Source organism: Thamnophis elegans, chromosome 2 (assembly GCF_009769535.1).
Source record: "Thamnophis elegans isolate rThaEle1 chromosome 2, rThaEle1.pri, whole genome shotgun sequence".
NCBI classification, from domain to species: domain Eukaryota; kingdom Metazoa; phylum Chordata; class Lepidosauria; order Squamata; family Colubridae; genus Thamnophis; species Thamnophis elegans.
In genome coordinates, this window is record NC_045542.1 from 113251480 (window position 1) to 113277538 (window position 26059).

The 26059-nt window shown below is 38.0% G+C and overlaps 1 protein-coding gene across 1 annotated transcript in view; it reads left to right on the plus strand.

The window, feature by feature from the left end:
- Positions 1 to 26059, plus strand: part of CACNA2D3 (calcium voltage-gated channel auxiliary subunit alpha2delta 3) — a 594623-nt gene that overhangs the window by 267467 nt on the left and 301097 nt on the right. The window contains 1 exon segment of the mRNA XM_032208561.1: positions 11200 to 11362. Coding sequence (XP_032064452.1) covers positions 11200 to 11362 — 163 coding nt within the window.

Consider the following 26059-nt stretch of genomic DNA (forward strand, 5'->3'; position numbering starts at 1 on the left):
AGGGCCCCCCGATCTAGGTAGGGCCGCAACTGGCGGACCAGGCGAACCTGGGCAAATGCCCCCCTGGTCACAGCTGACAGCTGATGGTCAAAAGTCAGCTGTGGATCCAGGAGGACTCCTAAGTTGCGAACCCTATCTGAGGGGTATAAAATTTGACCCCCCAGCCTAAGCGTTGGTGTATTAGCCAAATTATTGGGGGGGAAACACAACAGCCACTCGGTCTTATCCGGGTTGAGCACCAGTTTGTTAGCACTCATCCAGCTCTTAACGGCCTCCAGACCCCGGTTCATCACGTCCACCGCTTCATTGAGTTGGCACGGGGCGGACAGATACAATTGCGTATCGTCCGCATATTGATGGTATTTTATCCCGTGCCTCCGAATGATCTCGCCCAGCGGTTTCATGTATATGTTAAATAGTAGGGGGGATAGGACCGAACCCTGAGGTACTCCACATGTTAGGGGCCTCAGGGACGATCTCTGCCCCCCTACTAACACCGACTGCGACCTGTCCGAGAGGTAGGAGGAGAACCACCGCAAAACAGTGCCTCCCACTCCCACCTCCCGCAGTCGTCGCAGAAGGATACCATGGTCGATGGTATCGAAAGCCGCTGAGAGGTCAAGGAGAACCAGGATGGACGCATAGCCTCCATCTCTGGCCCTCCAGAGATCATCGGTCAATGCGACCAAAGCGGTTTCTGTGCTGTAACCAGGTCTGAAGCCGGACTGGAAGGGGTCAAGATAACTAGCTTCCTCCAAGGCCCGTCGAAGCTGAAAGGCCACCACCTTCTCAACAACCTTCCCGATAAAGGGAAGGTTGGAGACAGGACGAAAGTTGTTTAAGATGGCTGGATCTAACGATGGTTTCTTTAGGAGGGGTCTCACCACCGCCGTTTTGAGCGCGGCGGGGAAGTGCCCCTCCCGAAGGGAGGCGGTGACAACCGCCTGGATCCAGCCATGTGTCACCTCCCTGCTGTTGGCCACCAGCCAGGAGGGACACGGGTCCAGAATACAAGTGGAGGCACTTACAGCTCGGATGGCCTTGTCCACATCCCCAGAGGCAACTTCCTGGAACTCAACCCAGAACTGATGTGGCAAATGATCCTCCTGTGTCTCAGCTGGATCTACTGCGGTGGAGTCCAAGTCCGATCGAAACCGAGCTACTTTGTCCGCCAAGAATTGAGCATAATCCTCAGCCCTACCCTGCAAGGGGTCTCCCGCATCCCTCCTATTAAGGAGGGAGCGGGTTATCCTGAACAGGGCGGCTGGGCGTGACTCGGCGGACGCAACCAAGGAAGAAATATATGATCTTTTTGCAGTTCTTAATGCTCGGACATAGTCCTTGGTGCAGGTAGTTAAGAGTGCTCGGTTTGCCTCGGACCTATCGGACCTCCACTGGTGCTCTAGGCATCTCCTCCGGCGTTTCTTCTCCCGGAGTTCCTCGGTAAACCAGGGAACTCTCCGGGATCCACTGACCCGGAGGGGCCGTGTTCTTTTCTATAATTCCAACAAATCAGAGTTTATAAAACTTCTTAACAAAGGACAGGAAAAAAAATTGCTTTCCATGAAAGGCAATCACTATTTATGGAACTTTGCTAATTACAGGTAGTCCTCCATTTACAACAATTCGCTTGGTGACCATTTGAAGTCACAATGCCACTGAAAAAATAACTTAAGAACATTTTCCACATTTATGACCATTGCAGCATTCCCATGATTTACATTGGGATGCTTGACAACTGACTCACATTTATGATGGTTGCAGTGTCCTGGGATCATCTTTTGTAACCTTCTGAGAAGTCAGAAGGTTACAAGTCAATGGGGAAACCAGAACGACTGTGCTAATTTAAGAACTGCAATGATTCACTTAACAAATGTGGTGAGAATAGTCACAAAATGGAGCAAAACTCACTAAACAAATTTCTCCCTTAGTAACATAAATGTTGAGCACAATTCGTTAGTTGAGAACTACCTGCACTTTGCTGTAACTAACTACCTTGAGATATTTTATTACAAAGCAAGCTCCAGAAATTCCTTTAATCTGTACATTTGACAAACCTTCATTTCCATTATCTTCCACAGTTCTTTCCCCTCATCAAATTGAAAATAATCTAGATGGCCTTCTCCACAAGTCCAGCAGCAATTGTTACTCAGATTATAACTCATGTTCAATTTATATAGTGCTAAGTGCCAATGATGAATTATTTTGGGTAGATTCCCCTTCCACCCCAAATTTGAAACTATTGCTAAAAGCATATTTCCCTCCAAATACGTAAGAGAAATAATATGTATTTCTCATGTTTCTTGAAAGCCATTTTAATGTTTTCAGAGAGTTGGATTGAGATGTACTAAATATTCAGATTGTGCTGATTTTCTAATTGTGGTATGGTTTGTTGCACAGCAAAAACAATACCTGAAACTGTCTCTGATCATCTGTATCCCAAGCCTATGGATGGTGTGCCTTGTTTTGCTAGTGACTAGAACTATACCATTTATTAGCATGATGTTTATCAGAGATTTTAATCTTCATAATAAAGTACAGCTAGGATTTTTTTATTAGAAATATTTAATGGTTTTGTGTTGTTCTTGAATCATGCTTTTAGTTTGTAAGCCATGCTGTTGTGAGCAATAACTATCTAATAAACAGCAAACTCGAATTTAAAAAAAAGTCTGAAACCATTGCTTTATTTGTAGATAGATATTTTTTGGGCCCCTTTGTTTTATTTTGCCAGTGATAAGAGCAGTCTTCTGTTTCAGTTGGCTCCGGTTGCTATTTCATTTGATGACATTCTATACTGAAAGGCCATCAGTATAAAGATAAAAGATGGTGAAAAGAGGGATCAAAAATCTTGAAACTGCCTATAACAGAAGCTGAGTAGCAAGACTGGTCTCCTGCCCAAAAGGATTCCAAATCCGAAGTAGATGAACAGAATGGACAGAATTTAAAGGATAGGGAATTTCCCCCCGCCCTAAGCATTTTCACATATACATTTAGTTTATAAGATGCAAAATGCATGTATGCAGATCTGCATTAGTTTTTCCTAAGACGATGCATACGTTATTCATTGATAGAAAAATACAATTGTGCTGATAGATATTCAGCCAAAGCAATACTAAGAATGGCTTTGAAACCTTTTTTCTTGGCATGATTGTGTATTGCTTGTCATGTGAATTGCTTATTTGTAGACAGTAAATAAAACAGCTGTTCTTCATCACCTATGTTGTTTTTAGAGTGACCCTTTGTGGCTTGAGCTAGACTACAGCTTTGATTTCAAATAAATGAAAATGTCACACAAATCTGTTTTGGATAATAAATGATATTAATCTGTCTGGGGGAAAAATCCTTCATTTAAGAAGTTATATGATCTGATATATTCTTAAATGTTGGCTGTCCAATCATTCTAAATGTATTTAGATTAGAGTGGCTCTTTGTCAGTAGTCATACTAGCATATTGTTTCATAGATATTTCAGATTATTTTATCAAGTTGGGAACATGCACATTCTTTGCAACAAAAATATGACTCTGTCAACTTTTGTTGTAAAAAATATTGTAAAAGTTAATTGACTTCTGGCTGTGAATTGATGTTAGTGCTGTTACAACTCTTGCATCTTGTACTTTTATTTTGACAAATGAAATTTAATTCCCACCTTTCAAAATAAACTAATAACCAAACTAAACTAATATTTTTTTTAAGGAAGGAAGGATTCTGTTCCATGGAATTTTTCACATTGCTGAGAACAGTGTTTTTCAAAGTTGGCAATTTAAGTTGTGTGCACTTCAACTCCCAGAATACCTCAGCCAAAGGGAAGTCCACAAAACTTAAAGTTGCCAACTTTGAAAAACACTGTTCTACAAGAAGTCTTTTTCTCTAGTTAAAATATATTAGTTGAAGACATGATTTCAAATGATACTAGATATCCTTGAGGTGGTGACATAGAGCACTGTGGTATGCATAATGTCATAGAAATCCCACTATCTTTAAGGAATCTTTCATTATAGTTAATAGTTGTAGATTTTCTTTTAATATTTAGACTGCATTCTAAACAAATGCAGGCCCAATTAAAACCTTTGGACCCTCCCAAGTTTGAAAGAATGAATGGTGGAATTTCCTGATTTGTACTATCATCTTTATTGCATTCCTTTTGCTGAGAGTCAAATGCATTATGTTTCATACACTTAAATCTGAACATCTAAAGCAAGAGATCTGCTAGATTACAATAGTCTTCCCAAATAATGCAGTTTATTCATTTAATTGGAATATTTAGCAGCTATCCAACTCAAAAAAGTAACTCTGGGTAGTGTCCAAAATATTTTAAAAATATCACATACCACTATGCAAACTAAATCTATTAAATAAAATCACTTTATTTCACCAACTAGAAACTGCGCTACTTGGTCCCACCTGATCTAACACAACTAATTAAAAAAAAATTGCAGATACTTTATTAGGGTTCTCACAAATTTTGAAATATCCTTTTCATATTATTTCTGTAACACTGCATAGCCTCTGCTGTATGACATTGCAATGTTTTTACCAAGGTTAGTATCATAGCATACTGCATTATGAAAAAAAAAAGATTTTTATGAAATACTGCTCTATGGATTTCTTTGAATGAATTCTATATGAACACGCTACATAAATGCTAATTGTTATTTTTTTCAGTTACTACAACGTATGTCTACATTTTCTTATTTTTATTCTTTTAGATTTGTAAATTGATCTCTTCAATGTTCATAGGTTCTCATATGTTCATGTGATAGTGAGCCCCCAAAGTTATCCTAGTAGAAGTGCCTTAATATAAATATTAGGTTTATATGTTTATTAACCTAATACATTTTGGATGTGACATACCATGTTGTCTTTAGAATCACCTTGTTAAGGTTGTATTAAAGGTTGACCTTTATTGACAAGATTAAATTGAAGTCATTTTCTCTTAGACCTTAGTGTTTTGAGTGTTTTTTGTCAGCAAATAAACCTTAGTATTTTCTTCCAGGGCATTATCTCAAATGTAGTTTTGATGTGCCGGATGAGTTTGCTTTTCATGTTTTTCAATCATTTTTATTTTCTTAATTTTCCTTCTGCCATCTTTCAACTGTCACAACCAATCTGTTTCCTAGAAATCAATTGCAGATGTTCACAACATGCTGTAGAGCCAGGCTTCTTCTGCTTAAATGGGAAGCTTTCCCTAACCTCTCCCCTCAGACATCCTTTTCAGCCTTATTCTAGAAGTTTTAGTGAACCCAAGTTGTGGTTTGCCTGATTAAGACAGATTTTCACCTGAAACCCTCTCTAAAAACATATAACACAGGGTCTGGTATATTAGTTTCCCTTAGTATAACTTTTCCTTTCCTACTTACATACTGTTGCCCTTTCTCACAGTAAGCGATAAGGTGTGTGTGTGAAAGAGAAAGACGGAATTAAACTGTATGGACCCTTCCTGTAAGATCTTTGTGCTATCTTTGCATTAGCTCAGGACCTATGTTCCCATTGCACTGGTTTGCTTAAAACACAAAAGGCAGATGAGTAGGTCTTCTTGGCCTGTCATTGCAATGGACCATTCAAGGCTTCTTATGTTGAGGAACAGATCCCCTTCCAATCATCAGCATTTGTGACTGTGAAGTCACAAATGCTGATCACATGACCATGAGATGCTGCAACATCATAATTGAAAGCCAGGCACTGGAGGTAGCCAGCTTATGATCACATGACCATGGGGATGCTGCAACTGACAGACGTACAAAGACCAATTATAAATCTTCAGTGCCATTATAAATGCAAATGGTTACTGAACAAGTAGTCATTAAACAAGGACTGTCTATATAATTTGCATCTAGGAATACTTCTACTTTTGTTTCTGGAATGCTGAACTATCTGTTCTTCCTCATTACAAAATGTCTATGGACCTCCAACAGTCATCCTGTTGCTTTGATTATTGTAGCACCAGAGCAGTGATAGTACAGTAAGGGAGGAAAGAAATATCTGCATTAACATCAAGAAAGATAATGTTGGATTCAAAGATAAGAAAATTCCTGTGTGTAAACATCTGGGAAAGGAAATGAGAAGACCACCATTGATAGACCAGTCCACACAAGAGATGGACTGATGGGAAAGGCAAACTGCAGAAGAATGACCATTCAGTTCTTGTCACAACCACAGTCCAAACTGGGCATCAGTCCAACAACCCACTGCAGCCTGAACTGAAATGTTTGAAGTTGGCTTAAGAAGTAGCTGTAAGCAACTACAGCTTCTGTGAGCAACTTCTACTGTAGCCCTCTCCCCCTTTTTTCAATGGATATAAATATGTTTATCTGGAAAGGCAAAAAATAATCACATCAATGAAACAATTTTCCCACTTTTTGGATTTTTTTTTTCCTGCATGGCAGTGTTAAAGTTTTGTTATCCAGTGCTGGGGCCAGCAAAAAAGTGTGATGACTTTAAAAAGTGTTTACTGCATGTCCAATCCTTCTTGTCTTGGCAATGAAGCATGTTAGAGGTTATGTCAATGTTAAAGTCTAATGGAGAGACAAATTAAGAAAGACCTCCTTTGATGCTGATTACTAACAACAGAAGATGCAAGACATTTTAGATGCTTAGATCTGGCCTTCAGGGCTGCACTGGAAACAGTGTAGGATTGGCTTACAATGCCTCTGCCAGCGAAAACAGAACTCACTGGCAAAGGGCTGCAGGAGGCCATCACAGCCAAAAATGGCGCTTGAGAGCCCTCTTTCACTGGCAGAGTGCTTGGGCCACCACTGGCACACTCAACATGAGTGATGTCGAGCTGGCCATGCCCACCCCGCCACACCCAGCCCCCCAAGGTTAAACACAGCGCTGATGCAGCCCTCAATGAAATTGAGGTTGACACCCCTGGGGTATAGCTTTTTGTTTATTCCAGGAGCTATGGCAGTTCAGGCAGGCACGGTTTGAATTCTATTTTTCAAAAGTCTCCTACTGATCATTTGGAAGAATAAATGTTTGGCTCCTGGTTTTCCTGCCTTTCCTTTAGAATTTTAAAGCCATAAAATGAAGATGATTGAAGATTGTCTTGAAATTGGTTTGTGAAGGATTGGAAGATGGAAAACAATTTTTAAGGAATGCTGCATCCGACTGTTCTTTGAGTGTGAATGATTAAAAGACAACTATGTCAGACTGCATAGGAGTAGATAAAAAACATTAATGGAACGGTGCAGTATGCAAATATCTTGATTAAAATGGGAAAAGGAAGATCAAGAAAGTGATAATGTAGTTCTGTATTATCTTCCTTATATAGGAAGATAACTTCCTTATATAGAGTTCTGCTTATACTAAAATGCTTGCATTGAAAGTTATACTCTGTGCTTTAGCATCTACTATCTGACAAAGAAGGCTTGTTTAGAAAGCTAGACAGATTTATCATCCAGCATCAGAATATTTACAGCACAACTGCTTTAATAAAGATAAGGTGATAATGAATGAACACAGGAAGGCTTTATCTAGGAAAAATTTCTAATGGATCAATACCAAGTTGAGTGCAAGTAATATTATGCAGAATACTCCTGGAATTTGTTCCCTTTACAGCAAAATGCACTTTAGATTTCAAAGGGCTGCTATACAATAAGGATAAATCAATCAAAAGTCATCTGTGAATAAAATGAAAGAATTGGGATATGGAAACTGATTATACCAATGTATTACATCCAAAATATCGTAGTAAGTAAGATTTATCAACAGAATAAGTCTTTTGGTTCAGTAGGATGTAACAAATTTGTGGTATTAGTAATGGCATTCCATTGCCATTAGATTTCACCGCTGCTCAAATTTGAACAAAACATATATTTGAGGTATGTACCTCTATATTTGAGGTACGCGATGACTCAGTGACTAAGACGCTGAGCTTGTCGATCAGAAAAGTCAGCAGTTTGGCCGTTCAAATCTCTAGCGCCGCGTAATGGGGTGAGTTCCCATTACTTGTCCCAGCTTCTGCCAACCTAGCAGTTCGAAAGTATGTAAAAATGCTAGTAGAAAAATAGGAACCACCATTGGTGGGAAGGTGACAGCGTTCCGTGCCCCTTCGGCGTTTAGTCATGCTGGCCACATGACCATGGAGACATCTTCGGACAGCGCTGGCTCTTTGGCTTTGAAATGGAGATGAGCACTGCCCCCATAGAGTCGGGAATGACTAGCACATATGTGTGAGGGGAACCTTTGCCTTTACCTTATCCTGTATTTAAAATATCTGAAATATGATATCCAAATAGTAATTGCTAGTTTTTTTTAAAAAAAGTGCTGATGTTAAATATTTTAAAGAAACTTGTGTTGGATAAGCTAGAGTGCTTTTGGTTAGAATTAGTTCTTGAACAATTTATTTCCAGTCACACATTCTAAGGGAAATAGAGAAGGAGCTGAGTATCTCCTCACTGGTTGTGAATTGACTCTAGAAGGGAAAAGAGTTCACAGAAGTTCAAGCTTACAGTATAATCCTACATGAATCAGTGGCATGGATTGCTGACGTAGATGAACTCCTGCTGTTGAGAATATGCTGAGAGCTAACATTTCTTAGGACTGAAATATCTGTTAAGTCAACCAGTATTCACTTAGCTCCAAGGATAAGGAGCATAAGGCAACATTCATTAAGTTGTGGGAGAGACGGGAAGAAGTTTTATAATGCAACCCTGTGGATATTAAGTGTATCCACTTCATAGTCACAGAGGTCAATTAGTTATTTCAAGTGACTTCATCCGAGCAAAGATAGATATATTTATTGGTCATGCCATACATTGAATGCACAGCTTTTCCTGAATTCAGTCTTGGAGCCTGAAGTTTGATCCATTATAGTTGGTCTTTCTGATAATTTGTTCTTAAAGAAAGTCAGTGTGGGTGCTTGAGGAACAACTATAGATAACATTTTAGGACAGAAAGTCACAGATGTGACTGTGCTTCCCCTTTTTCCCAGTTTCTGGTTGATTTAGCTCAGATGCTCCTAGCATTTGAAAGAGACTCTGAATTCAATGAAATTGTATAGCAAAACTGCAGCATAATCTATGTAGAAGATTTTTAAAGAAGAGTGTAAGACGTTCTGTGATAAATCATATACGTTCCTTTCAGAAGATTCCAGTGAGGCCTCAACAATTTTCAAAAAGATTTAACAAACATTTGACTGAACATTAAAGGAGAATTACCAATCAGTATTGGATTAGATGACCCAAAAGTCTGATTTGGTATAGGACAGCATTCAATATTCTTAAAAAGTGCAGTGCCTGAAACTATATTCTGCCTGAAACTCTGAGTATTTATGCCATTGGATACAAAAGTATTGAGTTAGATTGATAGTATAAGTAGTTTCCTGAATTTAAAGATAGTGTAATTATCATCAAACTGTTGAATTATCATTTAGCTGCTCCCTATAATGAATTATTATGTGAAGTCTTGCAAATATGATTAAGAACAATTGTTAGGAAAAATATTCAGCTGGTTGGGTGAAGAATTTGTATAGATCTTTGTTATGCAACTAAATCAGGGAACTATAGAAAATTGTATGAAGATCTTGGTTGAGTTTGGTATCCATGATTACAAAGTACTTAATATAATGTTTGAGGTAAAGGTAAAACAGTACCATAACAACAAAACACATGACATATTTAACACCATATTCTCTCTTCTGTTTTTATTTCACTGTTTAAAATCCTTGGTTACCAGAGACTTCACTTGTTCCAAGAGCTTGATGTAGTCTCTGTTTGACCTAGGTCATGCTAAAAATAATCAATATTATTATCTAAATTGCTTTTTGCTTATCTGTTATTTAATGTTGGAAGAAAAATTAAATCTATCCAGTAATCTGTAAATCTTTCTCCTTTAAATGTCATAGGAACATAAAAAGAACCCTGCTAAGTCATTCTGAGAGCAGCTTAATATCATGGGGAATTCAAAAGGAATATATGCACGCAAAACTTTCTTCCACAAGTGGTCTCCAACAGCTGGTTTCAAACATATGTTTCCTCTAAATCTACATAATTGGTAGCTATTGATATTCCTGGCTACTCTCTAAGAATTAATTCAAGCCTTCTGAAGGCTTCACACAAGCAGGACATACTGGACTTGTCAGGAATGGGAAAAAGAAGATCACGAAGGTCAGCTGGGTGTAGCAGTGGTGACAGAGTACAGGGAAGCAGGAGTCAACAGCAGCAGAGCAGCAAAGCATAGGATTGGCAGGATGGCCAGGACAGCAGAGATGAAGAGGTAGGGGTGAGAGCATCTGAAGCATAGATGTGCACATCAGACAGAAGAAGCATTCAGTAAGAGGGCTGCCCACATAGAATGTCCACCTCTTAAGAGTGTCACTTTTACCAATAAATGGGGACTGACCTAATCACTACAACTGAATATCAGAACTGCCCTCACTAAGGAAGACGGGATGAAAGGTTGGGTCAACCTTGAGCAGGTCAGGCTCAAACTCCTGACTGTGGGCAGAGTTAGCCTGCAATACTGCATTCTAACCACTGTACCACCAGGGTTTCAGAATGTAGCCGCTTGTGTGCTGCTCTCATGTAACACCATGCTCCAAGAGCTGTCTGGTGGTTAGTTTATTTCTATGTGTAATTTAAATTGGCTATAAAGTCATTTTTGGTTTTGGACCTAGTATCTTTAGGGTTGTCTGTTTGATGTAGAATCTGCTTCCTCAGTGCCTACAAACAAGTAGTGACTCCTTAGAGTCCCCCATTTATTGGTTAATGTGGCAAGATTCAAGAAGTGGACCTTCTTTGTGTTAAATAAGAGACTTATTGAACAGTCTGACCCAGAGTCAAGGATAGCCACTTCCTTTCTAGTGTTGCAGAACATTCTCATTTAAGATTATATTGGTTAAGTGTGGTGCTTTGAATATATGTAGATAATTATGTTGTGTCATTGAAGTTAAATTATGATTACTACCAAATTGTTTTAGAGTGCTAATAATAATGATATCTAGTTCAAACTGTGTGTTTTGGGGGATTATCTATAACTGAAATGGTAAAAAATGTCAAGCAACCAGCCCACCTATCAAACGGACAAATGTATACATACCTTTCAGGTTCAGTGATGATTTACTTCTACGTAATAATTTATGAAATTGTTCTTCTGTCCTTGTTGTACATCAAATTGGACATTGTGGTAGCCATTGGTTTTATTTAAGTGCATTAATAATGCAGTTTATTGATTTATCATCACTGGTTTTCTATTTCAGTATGAATATTTCAATGCTGTTCTCATTAATGAACGAGATGAAGATGGAAACTTCTTAGAACTGGGAAAGGAATTCATCCTTGAACCAAATGACCATTTCAATAATTTGCCTGTGAATGTCACTTTGAGTGATGTCCAAGTGCCAACAAATATGTACAATAAAGGTAAGGAAAATGTTTTCTATTATATCATTTAGCAATGTCAACCTTTTTGGCTACCGTGTTTCCCCGAAAATACAACCTGTCCTGAAACTAAAGCCTTGCCACATTTTTCGTGTGGGCAAAAATATAAGCCCACCCTCGAAAATAACCCCCCTGGACAACCTCCCCTCCGGCCAGGCAGAGCACCGCTCACTGACATAGCGGTATCCTGAAGGCACCAAGCCGCAGGAGCCGAGAGGGGGGGAGAGAAAGGCGCTCACATTGCTTGCTGCCTTCGGGATACCGCTAGGTTGGGGAGTGGCAATCTGCCTGGACAGAGGGGGGAGTTGCCGGGTGGGTGTTCCCTTGCAAACTGGCTCCCGAAGACCTGGGCACAGCCTCGGGGGTGAAGCAGCCATGAAGTGACCAAGTTCACGAGCAACCGCCCGGCAAACCCCCTCTCCAGCTGGGCAGAGCACCATTCACTGACCTAGGGGAATCCCTAAGGCGCCAAGCCATGTGACGCTCTGTCTGCTGTCCAGCTCCTGCAGCTTGGCACATTAGGGATACCCCATAGGTTAGTGCATGGAGCTCTGCCTGGCTGGAGAAGGGGGTTGTGTGAGCACCTGTTCTGCTTCCAGCAGGCATGGCTCCTAGCCTCAACATGCCTGGGCCCAGCTCTCCCTGAAGCAGCCACCGCCACGCTCCGAGCATAATGTTTTTTTCCGGTTCCAAACTCGGCTGCTGAATCTTCCAGCAGTGGCCGCTCTAGGAGTGCACTCTATGGTTGTGGGCTGACTGCTGGAAGACTCTGTAAGAGAGTCTTCCAGACAGAGAGTCTTCCAGCAGCCAGCCCACAACCATAGAGTGCACTTTTAGAGTGGCCTTTGCTGGAAGACTCGGCAGCTGAGTTTGGAACTGGAGAAGACATTATGCTCGGGGCGTGGTGGTGGCAGCTGCTGCTGCAGGGAGAACTGGGCCTGGTCATGTTGAGGCTAGGAGCCATGCCTGCTGGGGGCAGAACAGGCGCTCGTGCAAACCCCTTCTCCAGCTGGGCAGAGCTCCCTAGGGGGTATCCCTAATGTGCCAAGCCAGGGGAGCTGGGGAGCGGGCAGAGCGCCACGTGGCTTGGCACCTTAGGGATATGAATGGTGCTGTGCCCAGCTGAAGAGGGGGCTTGCTGGGCAGTTGCTTGTGAGCTTGGTCACTTCATGGCTGCTTCGCCCCTGAGGCTGTGCCTGGCTCTTCGGGAGCCAGTTTGCAAGGGAGCAGCCACCCGGCAACCCCAAAACAATAAGCCCTTCCCTATAATAAGCCGAAGGCCATATTTTGTAAGTAAAAAGAAAATAAGACCAAGATGGGGTTAATGCAATTCAAGGAGCAAGACTTGGATCACTTGGGGCAACATAATAACTCCAAACTGATAACGTTTTAACTATTTTCCCAGACAATTAATTGCTGATGGGAGCTGTTCTTAGGAGGAGCTTAGACCCTTGAAATTAGGCTGGGGGCCAAAGATTGTCCATTCTTTGCGGAAGCATTTCTGATTATCTTTTAGCATAATTGTTTCAGGAGACCATTTGTTACTTTTTTAAAAAAAAACTTATCAACTTATTAAAATATAAGGAACAGAAAGCTACCGTATTTCCCTGAAAATAAGACAGGGTCTTATTTTCTTTTCACCCTCAAAATAAGCCTTATTTTCGGGGAGTTCTTATCATTTTTGAGGTGCAGGAGGTGGCCAGTGTGGTCACCTCATGGCTGCTGCCGTATTGCAATATTTTTGAGGAGGGCTTATTTTCAGGGGAGCGCTTATTTGAGTGCATGCACTCAAAAGCCCTATTGGGCTTATTATCTGGGCAAGGCTTATTTTCGGAAAAACAGGGTAGTACAGGAGACAACCAAAGCCTTTTGTATTACATTTGCCTCTCCAGTATTCAAGCTTTGTTTATTCCGCCATTGCACTGAAGCAGTCCTGTTTCACAATTGTAACAAATTGTTGAAATTCAGTTGTATGTGTGTTATGTGTGTGAATAATTTCTCCTCTGCTTCGCAACCACTCTCATCTAAATCACTGGGGTTGTCATGGTTCCATTTGGGCTGTATTTGGGCCAACCTGTATACATTTGCAATTTTATAACTGCTTCTTCATCCAAGAAAGTAGCCTGATGTCATTGTGGGAGTTTAACCAAAGCCATAAAGAAAAAAAAAAGCATCTCTGGAAGCAATGCATTAAAATGAAACATCTCTGTAAAACATTCAAAACAAAGTAATATATTTTATAACAATCCACATAAAAACGTATTTCTTCCAATCCTGCTATAAATGAAAAAAAAAATCCATGTAATGTTTTAAGTGGACAATTTGGGGGAATTATCCCATCAGCTCATAGAAAATAACTGCCAATGGAATACTATACTTTCTGCATTTAAAAAAATAATCACCGTCCTTCAATCTCTTTACACTCTATTGAGTTTTTAGAGTGTTCAGAAAATTATTTTACCTGTGTTGCCAGAATTTCAGCATTTTTCTTTGATAAATGGTAAATATTTTTAGGGATATACAGTGTGTTTTATTTCAACTGATAAATTTATTACCGCAAAATTGTACTTTCAGCTTTCATATCAAAATATGCTGAAGAAAGATATGGAGCAATGTGGACTAATTCCTAGTAATTATATTGGGTTATGCTCATTGACACAGTATAACACGGCAAGTTATATATCAATGACATCTGAAAAGGACCTTTTTTACTTATGCTCTTTTTGGCAGCACAAACATACTGCTTTTTGTCAGCAAATGTAGCTGCTTTTTCACTGTCCTTTTCCTTCATGTCATGAATTCTTTAACCTGAATATAAAACCCACCTTGGAATTGAAGTTTGTAAGAAATAATAAACCATATGTGTTTCTATAGGCCAATTACACATCTTACTTAATTTAGTAGGATGCTGGCAAACCTTTTCAGCACCAAGTGCTGAAACGGGAGTGTGCGCCCATGCCAGAAACCCGAAGAGCAGCCATCCGGTGCACATGCATGCGCCGGGAAGATGATCTTCCAGTTTCCAGCAGGTGCAGGCACACCAGCCATCTGGTCTTCCAGTTTCTGGTGCACGTGTGTGAAGATCAGCTGGCTGGTGTGCATGCACATGCCGGAAACCGGAAGATCATCTTCCTGGCATGCATATGTGCACCAGGGAGCTGCTCTTCTGATTTTTGGCACCTCCGCACATGTGAATACCAGCTGGCCGGTGCGCTGGAACCTGGAATAGCAATGGGCGATGGTTTGCATGCCCGGAGAGATGGCTCTGTGTGTTACTTACGGCACGCATGCCATAGGTTTTCCATCACGGGTCTATTCCATCATTAAATTCTAGGGAGAACTTTTCACTCAGTATGAGCCTCAGTTGCACCTCTTTACTCTATTGGATAAAAGTAATGAAACAGCACCGGCAACAAAACCCAAACATATTTGCATGAATATGAATGCAATGAATGCCATGACTTGAACTTCTCTTCTTTCACAGGTATCTTTTCGATATGGTAAATTGAAAGTTGATTTACAAATACATAGAATCCTGAATCTTAAAAACCTGTTACTATATCTCCTTGGGTTACGTGTTACTGAATAGGTCTGCAAAATACTTCTCAATGTTGGTATAGTAAACATTTCTGGAATACAGATGACGGATGGGAAAGGAAATTGTGTATTCTTTATTTTAAGACACAATTCTGATGTCACTGTGTTGAAAAACTAGTTGCTGGCTTTGTTTAGCTTTATATTATAGGTGGGATTGGGATTTTAGGTTTCTTCTGTTGGTGTACGAGAATGGAAATGTACTAACATTTTTGAAAAATGTAGAATTTATTTTCTTGGTTTCCTGTATTCCTGGTCTGCTCTTTTTGTTGTTATTTCTGTTTTACTTTCATAAAAACTCGCAATTTTATACAGTGGAAATATCACGTATATATCTCCTTAAGTTTTATATTGTATTTTTTTAAATCTCAAATTAAATGATCAGTTGTTATTCTTGCATGAGAGAGCTATCAAAAATCAGAGAACAAAATTCTTAACCTGAGACAATTCCTAATGTTAGTATACAGAGTTGTGATTTGAATGAGTCGAAAATAGGAATGATAGGTAGGATGTGAAATATTTAAATTGTTGGATTTGGAAATCTCATCAGATGATTTTGGACAGATGCTGTCTTCTAAGACAAAAAGTTATAAAGCAAAATTGAAGAAAGAAATTATATTACACACACACACACACACACACACACACAAAAAAAACACCATAAACTTCTCTCTGAATGTCTGAAGAACTTTTGAATGAATGAAGAATTGTGTCTTCACATACTTGCATTCAAACCCTTTTGCTCCGATTCATCTTCTCATTAGTTTGCATTATTTTAATTTTCAGCCATTATTTGTTTCAGTTCTATACTGCTTCATACATTAATAGGAACTGATTCAAGGTAATGTTAACTTTATCAATTGATACTTAAACAGAAAGAAGAATGCAAATATATGATCGGTGGAAAGTATTTCTTAAATGTAAATATAAGCAAATTAAGTTTTAAAATTATAGTATAATTTTACTAACAATACATTAAAATTATAATGATAAATTTTATTAATTAATTATAAATTAACATAATAAAGGTACCCATAGAATACTATAGTTCTGTAAATTATTTTAATAGTGACAGATATGTCAAATAATCCAAAGATTATCCAGGTTTTTTCTATCAATCTCACCAAGTAACACCATTCTTATTGCTAAAAATTCAAGGAATAGAACTAGATAAAGTCATGCAGAATATTCTATGTATGTATGTATGTATATATGTATGTATGTGAATATAGATAGATAGATAGATAGATAGATAGATAGATAGATTGATTTTACAACCCCCTGTATGCCCAAATATGGGAGGAAGATCACTACTTCCATTCTCTGTCCTTTGGCTCGTCACAAGAGACCATCCAGAAAGAAACCCAATATTTTTTACTAGCTAGCTGATGAGAGCTAAATAGCTTGAAATAGATCTATACTAGTCTCCCTTTATTTATTTATCAGCACAAATATAACAAATATAACACACACACACACACATATATATATATACATATACATATACATATACACATACACATACACATACACATACACATACACATACACATACACATACACATACACATATATACAACCCCTGGTATGCCCCAATTATGGGAGGAAGCTAACTGCTTCCATTCTCTGTCCATCGGCTCGTCACAAGAGACCATCCAGACAGAAAGCCCAATATTTTACTGTTGCCTTTGTTACATTTGTGTAGTATTTGTGCTGATAAATACAAATTTATTTATATTTGTATATATATATATATATATATATATATATATATATATATATATATGTATGTATGTATGTATGTATGTACATATATATGTATATATACAAATATATACAAATATAAATAAATTTATTTATTTATCAGCACAAATACTACATACATACATACATACATACATACATACATACATACATATATTCAACCATGTCAGTAGATTGTTCTACTCGCAAATAATTGTTTACTGATCTAATTTCTCATTTCCATTTAGAAAATGCTCAGAAAGATTTATTTACTAACCCCTGATTGATACAACCAAAGAAAAATAGTATTGTTAACATCACCCAATCTTTTCTGTGATGTTTCATCACAGAAAAAATGCTTGGTTCTTCTCTCGCTCATATCTCTAGGTTTCATTTGGTAGCACTCATGGACAAGTATGATGAACTACAATTATCAGTTACAAACATAAATACAGAAAGCATGACCTGAGTTCAGAGATGAGTATGGGAATAAATTACTTTACACGATGAATAATTAAAATATCCATTGTAAATAATGTCACTATGTCATTATGTGCTGTACAAATCTGACAAATGAATAAATAACATCATAAATATTAGTAACCAATACAAAATAATAAAATATTCATTATAACAATATACAGTAAATAACAAAACATTCACAGTAAACAGAAATCTATAATGAGATTACAATAAACTCATAGTTACTAGTTCTATACTCATATGTGATCTCAACTAATGATCCAGTTCAGAATAAGCTATTTATATATTAAATGACCCTCAATGATTAAAGGTACTTTGGAATTACTCAGTCTTGTGCTTTCCAGAAAATTCCTAGGTGCCAACCTGTATACATCAAAGATTGCATTGAAGTCTACTGGAAAGCAGATACGCCAGCTTTCATACAGTTTAATCATTTCATGATCACAGCCAAATAATACAGTGATAAAAAGAAAAATGTGCCTAACAGGTCTAACAAAGAATTAAATCCAGGCCGAAAGTGAAAAAGAAATATATGTTAAATGCAGTAAATCAGGAGTCTAGATAGTTCTCTCTACAAGAATCTGAACTACTAGTGGTCAAAGCAAATTGGCAGTAGATAAGTCAGCAGAATTCAAGTTTGAAAAACAGACAAGTGAGCTGATTACACATTATTATTGAATCCTAATTATTTATTTATTAAATAAATAAATGATTTTATCTTAACAGACTAGATAGAATAATAGAAATGGAAGGGACCTTGCATGTCTTCTAGTACAACTCCCTGCTAGAAACTCTAAACCATTTCAAACCAATGGCTGTCCAATCTTGTCTTAAAAACTTCTAGCGTTGGAGCACCCACAATTTCTGGAGTCAAGTTGTTCCTCTGATTAATTACAAATAAACCACTGTTAGGAAATTTCTCCTTTGTTCTGAATTGTTTCTTTCCTTATTAGTTTCCCTTTCATTCCTTTTTGTCCTGCCTTGAGGTGCTTTGGAGAATAGGTTGATCCCTCTTTTTTGTGACAATTCCCTAGATATTGGAATATTGCTATTATGTCACCCCACAGTCTTTCTTTTCATTAAACCATTCTTTATATGTTTTAGCATCCAGACCACTTATCTTTGTTGCTTTTCTCTGCACTCTAGAGTTTCAATATCTTTTTTATATCATGATGATTAAAACTGGATTCATATTCCAAGAGTGGTCTTACCAAGACCTGATATAGTGTCCTGCTGCAATAATCAACATTTTCGTATATGTAGTAGTTGATGAGTTAGAGATTAAACATTGAATGATTGGCAGTGAGTAAAATGACTGAAATCTTGCAAATCAACTTTGCAGGACTACAGCTTATAATTTGTAAGAGTTCAAAAGAATATAGAGCAATATGTATAAGAAAGAAGGTATTTTAGATACTTTTAGAGATTATGGGAGCACAACCTGGGATGGGTTCTGCCTGGCTTTACTGCTGGTTAATTTGCGTGCGCGCTTCCCACATGCATGTGCACATGCACAGTTCAATTAAAATTGTTCTGCGCATACACAGCACTAAAAAACAAGATGGCAGTGGCAAAAACTGGGGAACTGGTTCAGGCCTGAGTTGCTACCGGTTCCAGCGACCCAGGCTGCCATACCACTACTGGTTCTGCCAAACCGGTCGAACCGGTAGGAACCCACCACTGAGTACAACCTTTTTACCTATTAATCATTCCAGGTTCAAGATGGCTAATTATTATTTATATGATCAATCCAAATTGGCAGCAGAGTCATTGTACAAAACAAGAATATTTCTCACACTCCCCCTTTAGAATTTTGGCTTAAGGTTTTATTCAACAGAATAGAAACTATCTCAGAGTAAATAAAGAATATCTCTAAATCCAAAATAGAAAGATGGAATTCCATCCCCTCATATTATTCTTTTATGTTATATACACTTAAGTAATTGGCTTTTGAAAAAGGATAGTTTGTTAAAAAAAACACGAGAATTTTTCTTCCAGTTTAGATCTCTGTGGAATTTGTATCTCTAGTTTGAACAATTTGTTTGCTTCTACCAGTGCAAGGGTCATGCTGGAAGAAATTGGAGTTAAAATGTCTCCTGATCTCTTCAGCCCAGTGAAAGTAAGAGAAGACTGTGTGGGAAGGTCATTCCATTATGAGGTTTCTACTAGCTTACTTTGTCTTAAGAGCTGAGTTGCTAAAAATTGATGAATGCATGCTGTATTCAAAGCTCTGATTGCTTTGGAGAAGAAATTATTCGGAGTGTATGAGCCTTGTCGAAAATATATTGAAACGTGATGAACCACAGCCACTTCAGATAAAACAGGTTGGGTTATTTTTTTTAACCATTTAAAAAGAGCAGTGAATATCGTTCAGCTGTCATTCCAGCAGTTTCTTCCAAGTGACTGTCAAGCTAAAATTATCATTTTTTTCTTGAATATTATAACCAGAGCCTTTTTCATCTTTCAAATGCTGTACTCTGATTATAAAACACAATTGGCAGTTAGACAGAAATTGCTTCCTCCAAGGCACTAAAATATGAAAATAAAATCTTAGCAGTCAATTACAGAGTATAATTTGTTGGCTTTCATGCTTGATAATCCTTCAGGATACTGAAAATTCATATATTGCTGGATAGACAATTTGGGAAGGGGAGGGAGTACCAATCCACCACTGTAAATGTGTCTTAATCTGTGAAACACTAAAATGTCATTAAGTAATACATTGATTATTTGTTACTTGGGATTGCTTGCTGTTTACAAGTGTTTAGTCCTTGCAATTTCTGTAAAAGTATTACCTGTATTGAAGTATTTCATTACTGCCCGTAAAGTTTGTTATTATGAAGGAACAACCTCTTTGAAATTCAAGGGGATAAAATCTACTATCATGTGGCATGCAAAATAATAAGGATTTGGGGTGCAATCAATATTGCTTCAGTAGTGAGGAGCTCTGAAGCTACATTTTCAGCAACCATAAAGGGCTGGGACATGGAAAGAGGCAAGGGTGAGTGAAGATAGAATGGAATGGATTGGAAATCTTCCAGTTTTGCAGTTGACTGCTTCTGGCAAACTTGCATTAGAGGCAATTTGTAACAGTTTACTCAACTAGAAGCTGTAAAAATAACTCACTTGACACAGGGGCAATTATGATAACATGGGTAATATCAGTCAAAAATGGTGTGGGGGATCATTCTGGATTTTGGCACATCCTTCATCCGGAAGTAGAAGAAAGTTCCATCCCCAACATCAGCCCTTTTACAAATAAAGTGCTTTGCACCTTAACTTGCATAGTTGCAATGTGTGGCTATAAAGCACAAGAAATTTGAAATGAGAATAGCAATAGCAGTTAGACTTATATACCGCTTCATAGGGCTTTCAGCCCTCTCTAAGCGGTTTACAGAGTCAGCATATCTCCCCCACAGTCTGGGTCCTCATTTCACCCACCTCGGAAGGATGGAAGGCTGAGTCAACCCTGAGCCGGTGAGATTAGAACCGCTGAACTGCAGATAACAGTCAGCTGAAGTGGCCTGCAGTACTGCACCCTAACCACTGCACCACTGCGCCACCTCGGCTCAGGATGAGATAAAGTTGTTTGGTTTTACTTGTCAGCCTCTAATATTATTGCAAATGTATTCACCCTTCAGGGGAGAAACAAATCCTAACAATATAATAAGAAGCTAGAATAAAGCAGTAAAGAAGTGCAGGCAGGTTCCACCACAAAACCGCGGTAGACTAAAGCGCGTGTGACTAAAGCGCGGTGACAAAACCGCACCGTCAAAACCGCGTGACAACAGCGCGCCGACAACAGCGCACTGACAGAAGCACGCTGTAACATAACCCTAAAAATAACCCTAAACCTAACCCTAAACCTAACGCTAAACCTAACCCTAAACCTAACCCTAAACCTTACCTTAAGTTAAATCGCGCTTCTGTCGGCGCGCTGTTGTCGGCACGCTGTTGTGGGCGCGCTTTTGACATCGCGGTTTTAGCCCCGCGGTGTTGTCGGCACGCTTTAGTCTACCGCGGTTATGTCGTGCCACGGTGCAGGCAACCTCATGTACTATCCCTCACCATCATACTCACATGTTGGGGATGCATGTTTTGGAGGTTTTTGAAGGATTGGAATCATAAGAAGCAGGATTTAATTATGGCACATGAAATCTTTTAGCCAAGCATAGCAACCTCTTTAATCCTATCCAGACTTTTTTTAAATGGTGTGTCTATTTATGATTGGCTAGATCTGTTGGGAAGTCGAAGAAGAATAGAAATTTATTCTCTTTAATAGACATGGGGGGGACTTTCCATACCAGCAGTATGAAGAATGGTAGAAATATAAAGAAAAAAAAATCCAAACTAGAATACTATTCTAAAAATATAGTATTGCCATTTTTTAAAAATTAAAACGTAGGCAGGGAAGTCAGTTAGTTAAATCTCTCAGAGCAGATCTAAAGTGCCAAAGAGGACTTAGTGGAGGACTTGCCTGCCTATTGGAGATAAGAACAGGAAAGCTTTCCCCAGAAACATATACATGTGGGTATTATTTCCTTGTTTATTTAGGAGGTACATATAAGCCATTTGTGAAAAATAGGCATCCTTCTGTAGGATGGTCTGGCTGTGTGCATGAAATGGGCTGTGAGAGCAATCTTGATGAACAGGAGGATCAGTCATAGCCAAAGCAAAGGTTAGACAAAAGAAATTGGAGTCCAAGATAGAAGTGTAATTTGACCCTTGCTAGTTTTCTTGAAAATAAAGGAGTGGGAGGGAAGGGAGGTACAGTCAGACTTGCAAGACTCTGTTACCTTAAAACTTGGTTGTCAAACCTGCGGCATCATGTTGTGACATATCACAACATTTTCCCCCTTTGTGGGATGGGCATGGATTGCATGTGATGCATCCTGCCCACGGGCCACCAGTTTGACACTCCTGCCTTAAAATAAAACTAGTATTAGCCCAAGTTTCCTAGTCTAGTCTATTTCAAAGGGCTGACATCAATCCTCAACATCTCTTTACCTAGAATTGCCTTAAAATGGGAGTGGGGAGACTGAACAAAGAGTAAAAAAATGCATTAAAGCAATAAAATAAGTCTATGACTCTCATCCTCACTATCATATCCTAGCTTACTTTTCCTTGTGTAGTGAAATGGGTGGGATGTGTAATAGCTTTAATCCTAGGCATCAGTTTCAATGACCAGCAGCAGTTTGCAGATATGACCCATAATGTAAATTATATTGATGTTTCCAGCAGCAGCTTTCTTTCAGCGAGTGATCTAATCTTATCACAAGTAGAAATAGATTTTTATTTGTATTCTGCAGAGTTATTTTCTTTGGGGCACCATTACTTATAATAGCTTCCTACCAAATCTACTTTCCTGCAAAACTGCTCCATTGTTTAAATTAATAGCCTGCTTGTTCACAGTTCACTGCTGTGAATTTTTCAGCTGCACTCCCTTTTCCAGTGATAAAGTGGCTGAGCTTTGGAGATTTGTTTAGTCAAGTCAGGATGTTTACATTATATATTTTTCAGGTTTCAAGTATAGAGAATTCCTGATATGAAAAAAATAATTACACATTACCCGGAGAAAAAAATACAATAAAAGATGCTTTGAGAAACGAGAACCCTACTGCTGGTTTGTGTTCCTCATTTCTCATTCAGGTTGCCTGTTTCTACATTTGTATTGTTGTTATTATTCTATATATGTAATATTGCCCAACATGCGTAAAGTGCCAGATACAGAAATTCAGCAGAGTTCGTAAATATATTTATTATATGAATATGTAAATTTATTTCATTGCTTCTGATTCTCTGTAACTGAACAGGCAGCATTTCATCAGAATACCGGAGTCTGTCAGTTTCTTGGAATTCTTGTTTGAGTTATTGTTCATATTATTTTGCCATTTTGTATTCTTTTTATCTCTTCAGTTAATTTAATTTTCCAAAGTATAGGGATGCCCACCCTACCCCGTGATGTTTTTCTTTCATCTGATATGTCCAGAATGTTAAGCTCTAGCTTGCTTATTAGTACTGACTTATTAGTACTGATAGTTTGGTTTTATTTCATATAACAGTGGATAAATTATTCTTTTTACTGTCCAAGTTATTCTCAACCATTTTCTACAGTGCCACACTTCAAAAGCATTTTGTTACTGCTGTTGTTGTTGTTTAGCCTTTTCCAGTGATCCAGTGTGGTCTGTAAAGTGAAAGGCATTTGAATAATCAACAAAGCAAAACTAGACTTTTTAGGGGGGAATTATCTTCCTTTTTGGATATTAACTATGTGTTTTGGGGTATCTCTCCTAGTTCTAAATCCAACGCATACATCTTGCAGTTGTATATATTGTTGGATTCTGAATTGCAAAATCTTTAAGTACTATCTTATTAGTGCATGAAATAGGTTCATTTTTTGGTAGTGTGAGTATTTTTAAATAAATCATGTTTTTGTTGGGTAAAAGTTTCCTTTAATTTCAGCAATTTTTCTTAAATATTTTTGTATTTCTGATGAGTTTGCATTGCTTATTTAATATAATAATACCTTTCTTGTGTGAGCATTTAGTTACCCAAATTCTGCCTACATTGCCTTTTACATTCCACTTTTTAAAACTCTTTCGACATATGAATGGAAAGCCATCACGTTTATGTTGCTTTTCTGTTTGCCTTTTGATTTTTGTATTTCAGAATACTTTATTTGCTTCATCATTTTGACAACTGGAATTTCAATCCAGAGTTCTCAGGCACTCCATTTATCAGATCTAATTCTTTAAATAGATTGTTTACTATAATTGCACAATTGTGTGATTTTTGTTGAGATTGTATGTTGTTCTAATAATAATTTTTTTCTTTAGTTTAATTTGTATTTAAAAAAAGAAAGAAATTCAAGACCTGAGCCTTAGACAGCACCAGACATTGTTTTTCCTAAGTGAATAGAGCTTATCTCTACTTTCAGAATAGATAGTCAATTAAATTTCACTGCAGTCTCTATGATGATGGCCTTGTTTTGTCTTTCCCTTTATGTGTAGGCATTGAATTGTTTTGTCAGGGCTCTTGTTACCTCATTTGTTTCTTTCACTAAGATCAACTTTTCTCCAGATGCTATTTTATCTCTAACTTTAGCATTCCAATCACCTATAATTAGTATAATATCCTTTTGTTGTTGTTAATTGGATAAGCTGTTGTGAATTACTGTTTGGAGCATAGACTTTTTAGAATATACAGATCTCTATAATATTTTTTGGATTGACTAGGATTGAAGCTAAGACCATTCTGATGTTTATGCTATTCAAGCATTGTTTTGTTAATAAATATTCCAGTTGAAGGATTATACACAAGACCTTTTGTTAATAATGTGTGTTATTTCTTTTGTGCAATAGAAGATCTGATGCTCCTCTAGTGTGAACTGACCCTTTCTACTCTGTTTCATTTGACTGATTCTCAGAATGTCAGCAAAAGTCAGTTCTGACTTTTGTTCTTTGATAACATGAAGTTAATAGTTATTTTTCACAAGTTACCAAAACAACGTGTGAGTGGAAACTGCCCCTTCTTTTATATAGAAAGAATGTGAAAAAACAGAAAAAGAGTTTTGCCAGCTTAATTCTTTATGTGTGTGTGTGTGTGTGTGTGTGTGTGTGTGTGTGTGTGTCTTATTTGGAAGTAACCATTGTTAATCTTGTTTTATAACTTTATAGGCCATGTCATAAAGACTGCTAATTAGAAAATTCAAATTCTTATTCATTGGACTAATTCTTTCCAGACTTGGCTGTTTGGGAAAGGTCTGATGTTCACCTTGGTACTTGATTCTGACATTCATTCATTAATAACCAGATGTCCTTTGTCTTTATTCAAATAAGTAAAGAACAAAAGTTTTACTTAAATTTGATCACTGCTCTTTGGCAGTAATCACTGAATACCTTCCATCTTGGAAGTTCATATTCTAGTATCATGTTGACATTGTCCTGGTTGTGAATGTCCACTTGGTTTTCTTGACAGAATAGCAATAGCACCTAAACTTACATATCACATCACAGTGCTTTATAGCCCTCTCTAAACTGTTTACAGAGTCAGCATATTTTCCCCAACAATCCGGGTCCTCATTTTACTGACCTCAGAAGTTTGGAAGACTGAGTCAACTTGAGCCACTCACAATCAAACTCCTGGACTAAGCAGTGAGTTAGCTTGCAGTACTGCATTCTCACCACTGTCCTACCACGGCTCTTTCATTTTTTTCGGGGATCAAAATTTAGTTAGCTGTCTCATAGTTAACTTGCTTGGCATGGGTGACCCTTATGGGCAAGCACTCTCATAGTGTCATTAGGATGCACAAGCCTCTTCACAACAACAATGATCCATGACAGGGAAATCTAATATATTTGTATTTATGCATATTCATACAAACAGACATTTCCAAGGCAAGTTAAAAAAAAAAGAATAACATAAGCTGAAAATACAGTAACATATAAAATCCATACACAAAATCACTCACAGAAGTGTATTTATTTATTTATTTACAGTTGTACCTTGTTCCTCAATTGCTTTGAAACATTTTGTCCCAGTACTCATTGTTTGTTTGGTACTCCATGCTCAAGCTTAAACTTGTTAGTGTTGGCTGCCTTGTGACTCACTCTATTCCTTATGGGAAAAATTGTTTGGTAGTCATTTTTTAGTACTCATCATGCCTCCTGGAACCAATTAATGAAGACTACCAAGGTACCACTGTATTTTATTTGCTATCCATCTCACCATCATCTGACTCTAGGTGCTTATAACATGGTAAAAAAAAAAAATCTCTGGAAGATCAGGCACCCATCTTGAGGGGCACAAAGTTCCAGAGACTGTGGGAGGTCATAGTAGAAAGTCCTCTTTTCCAGGACC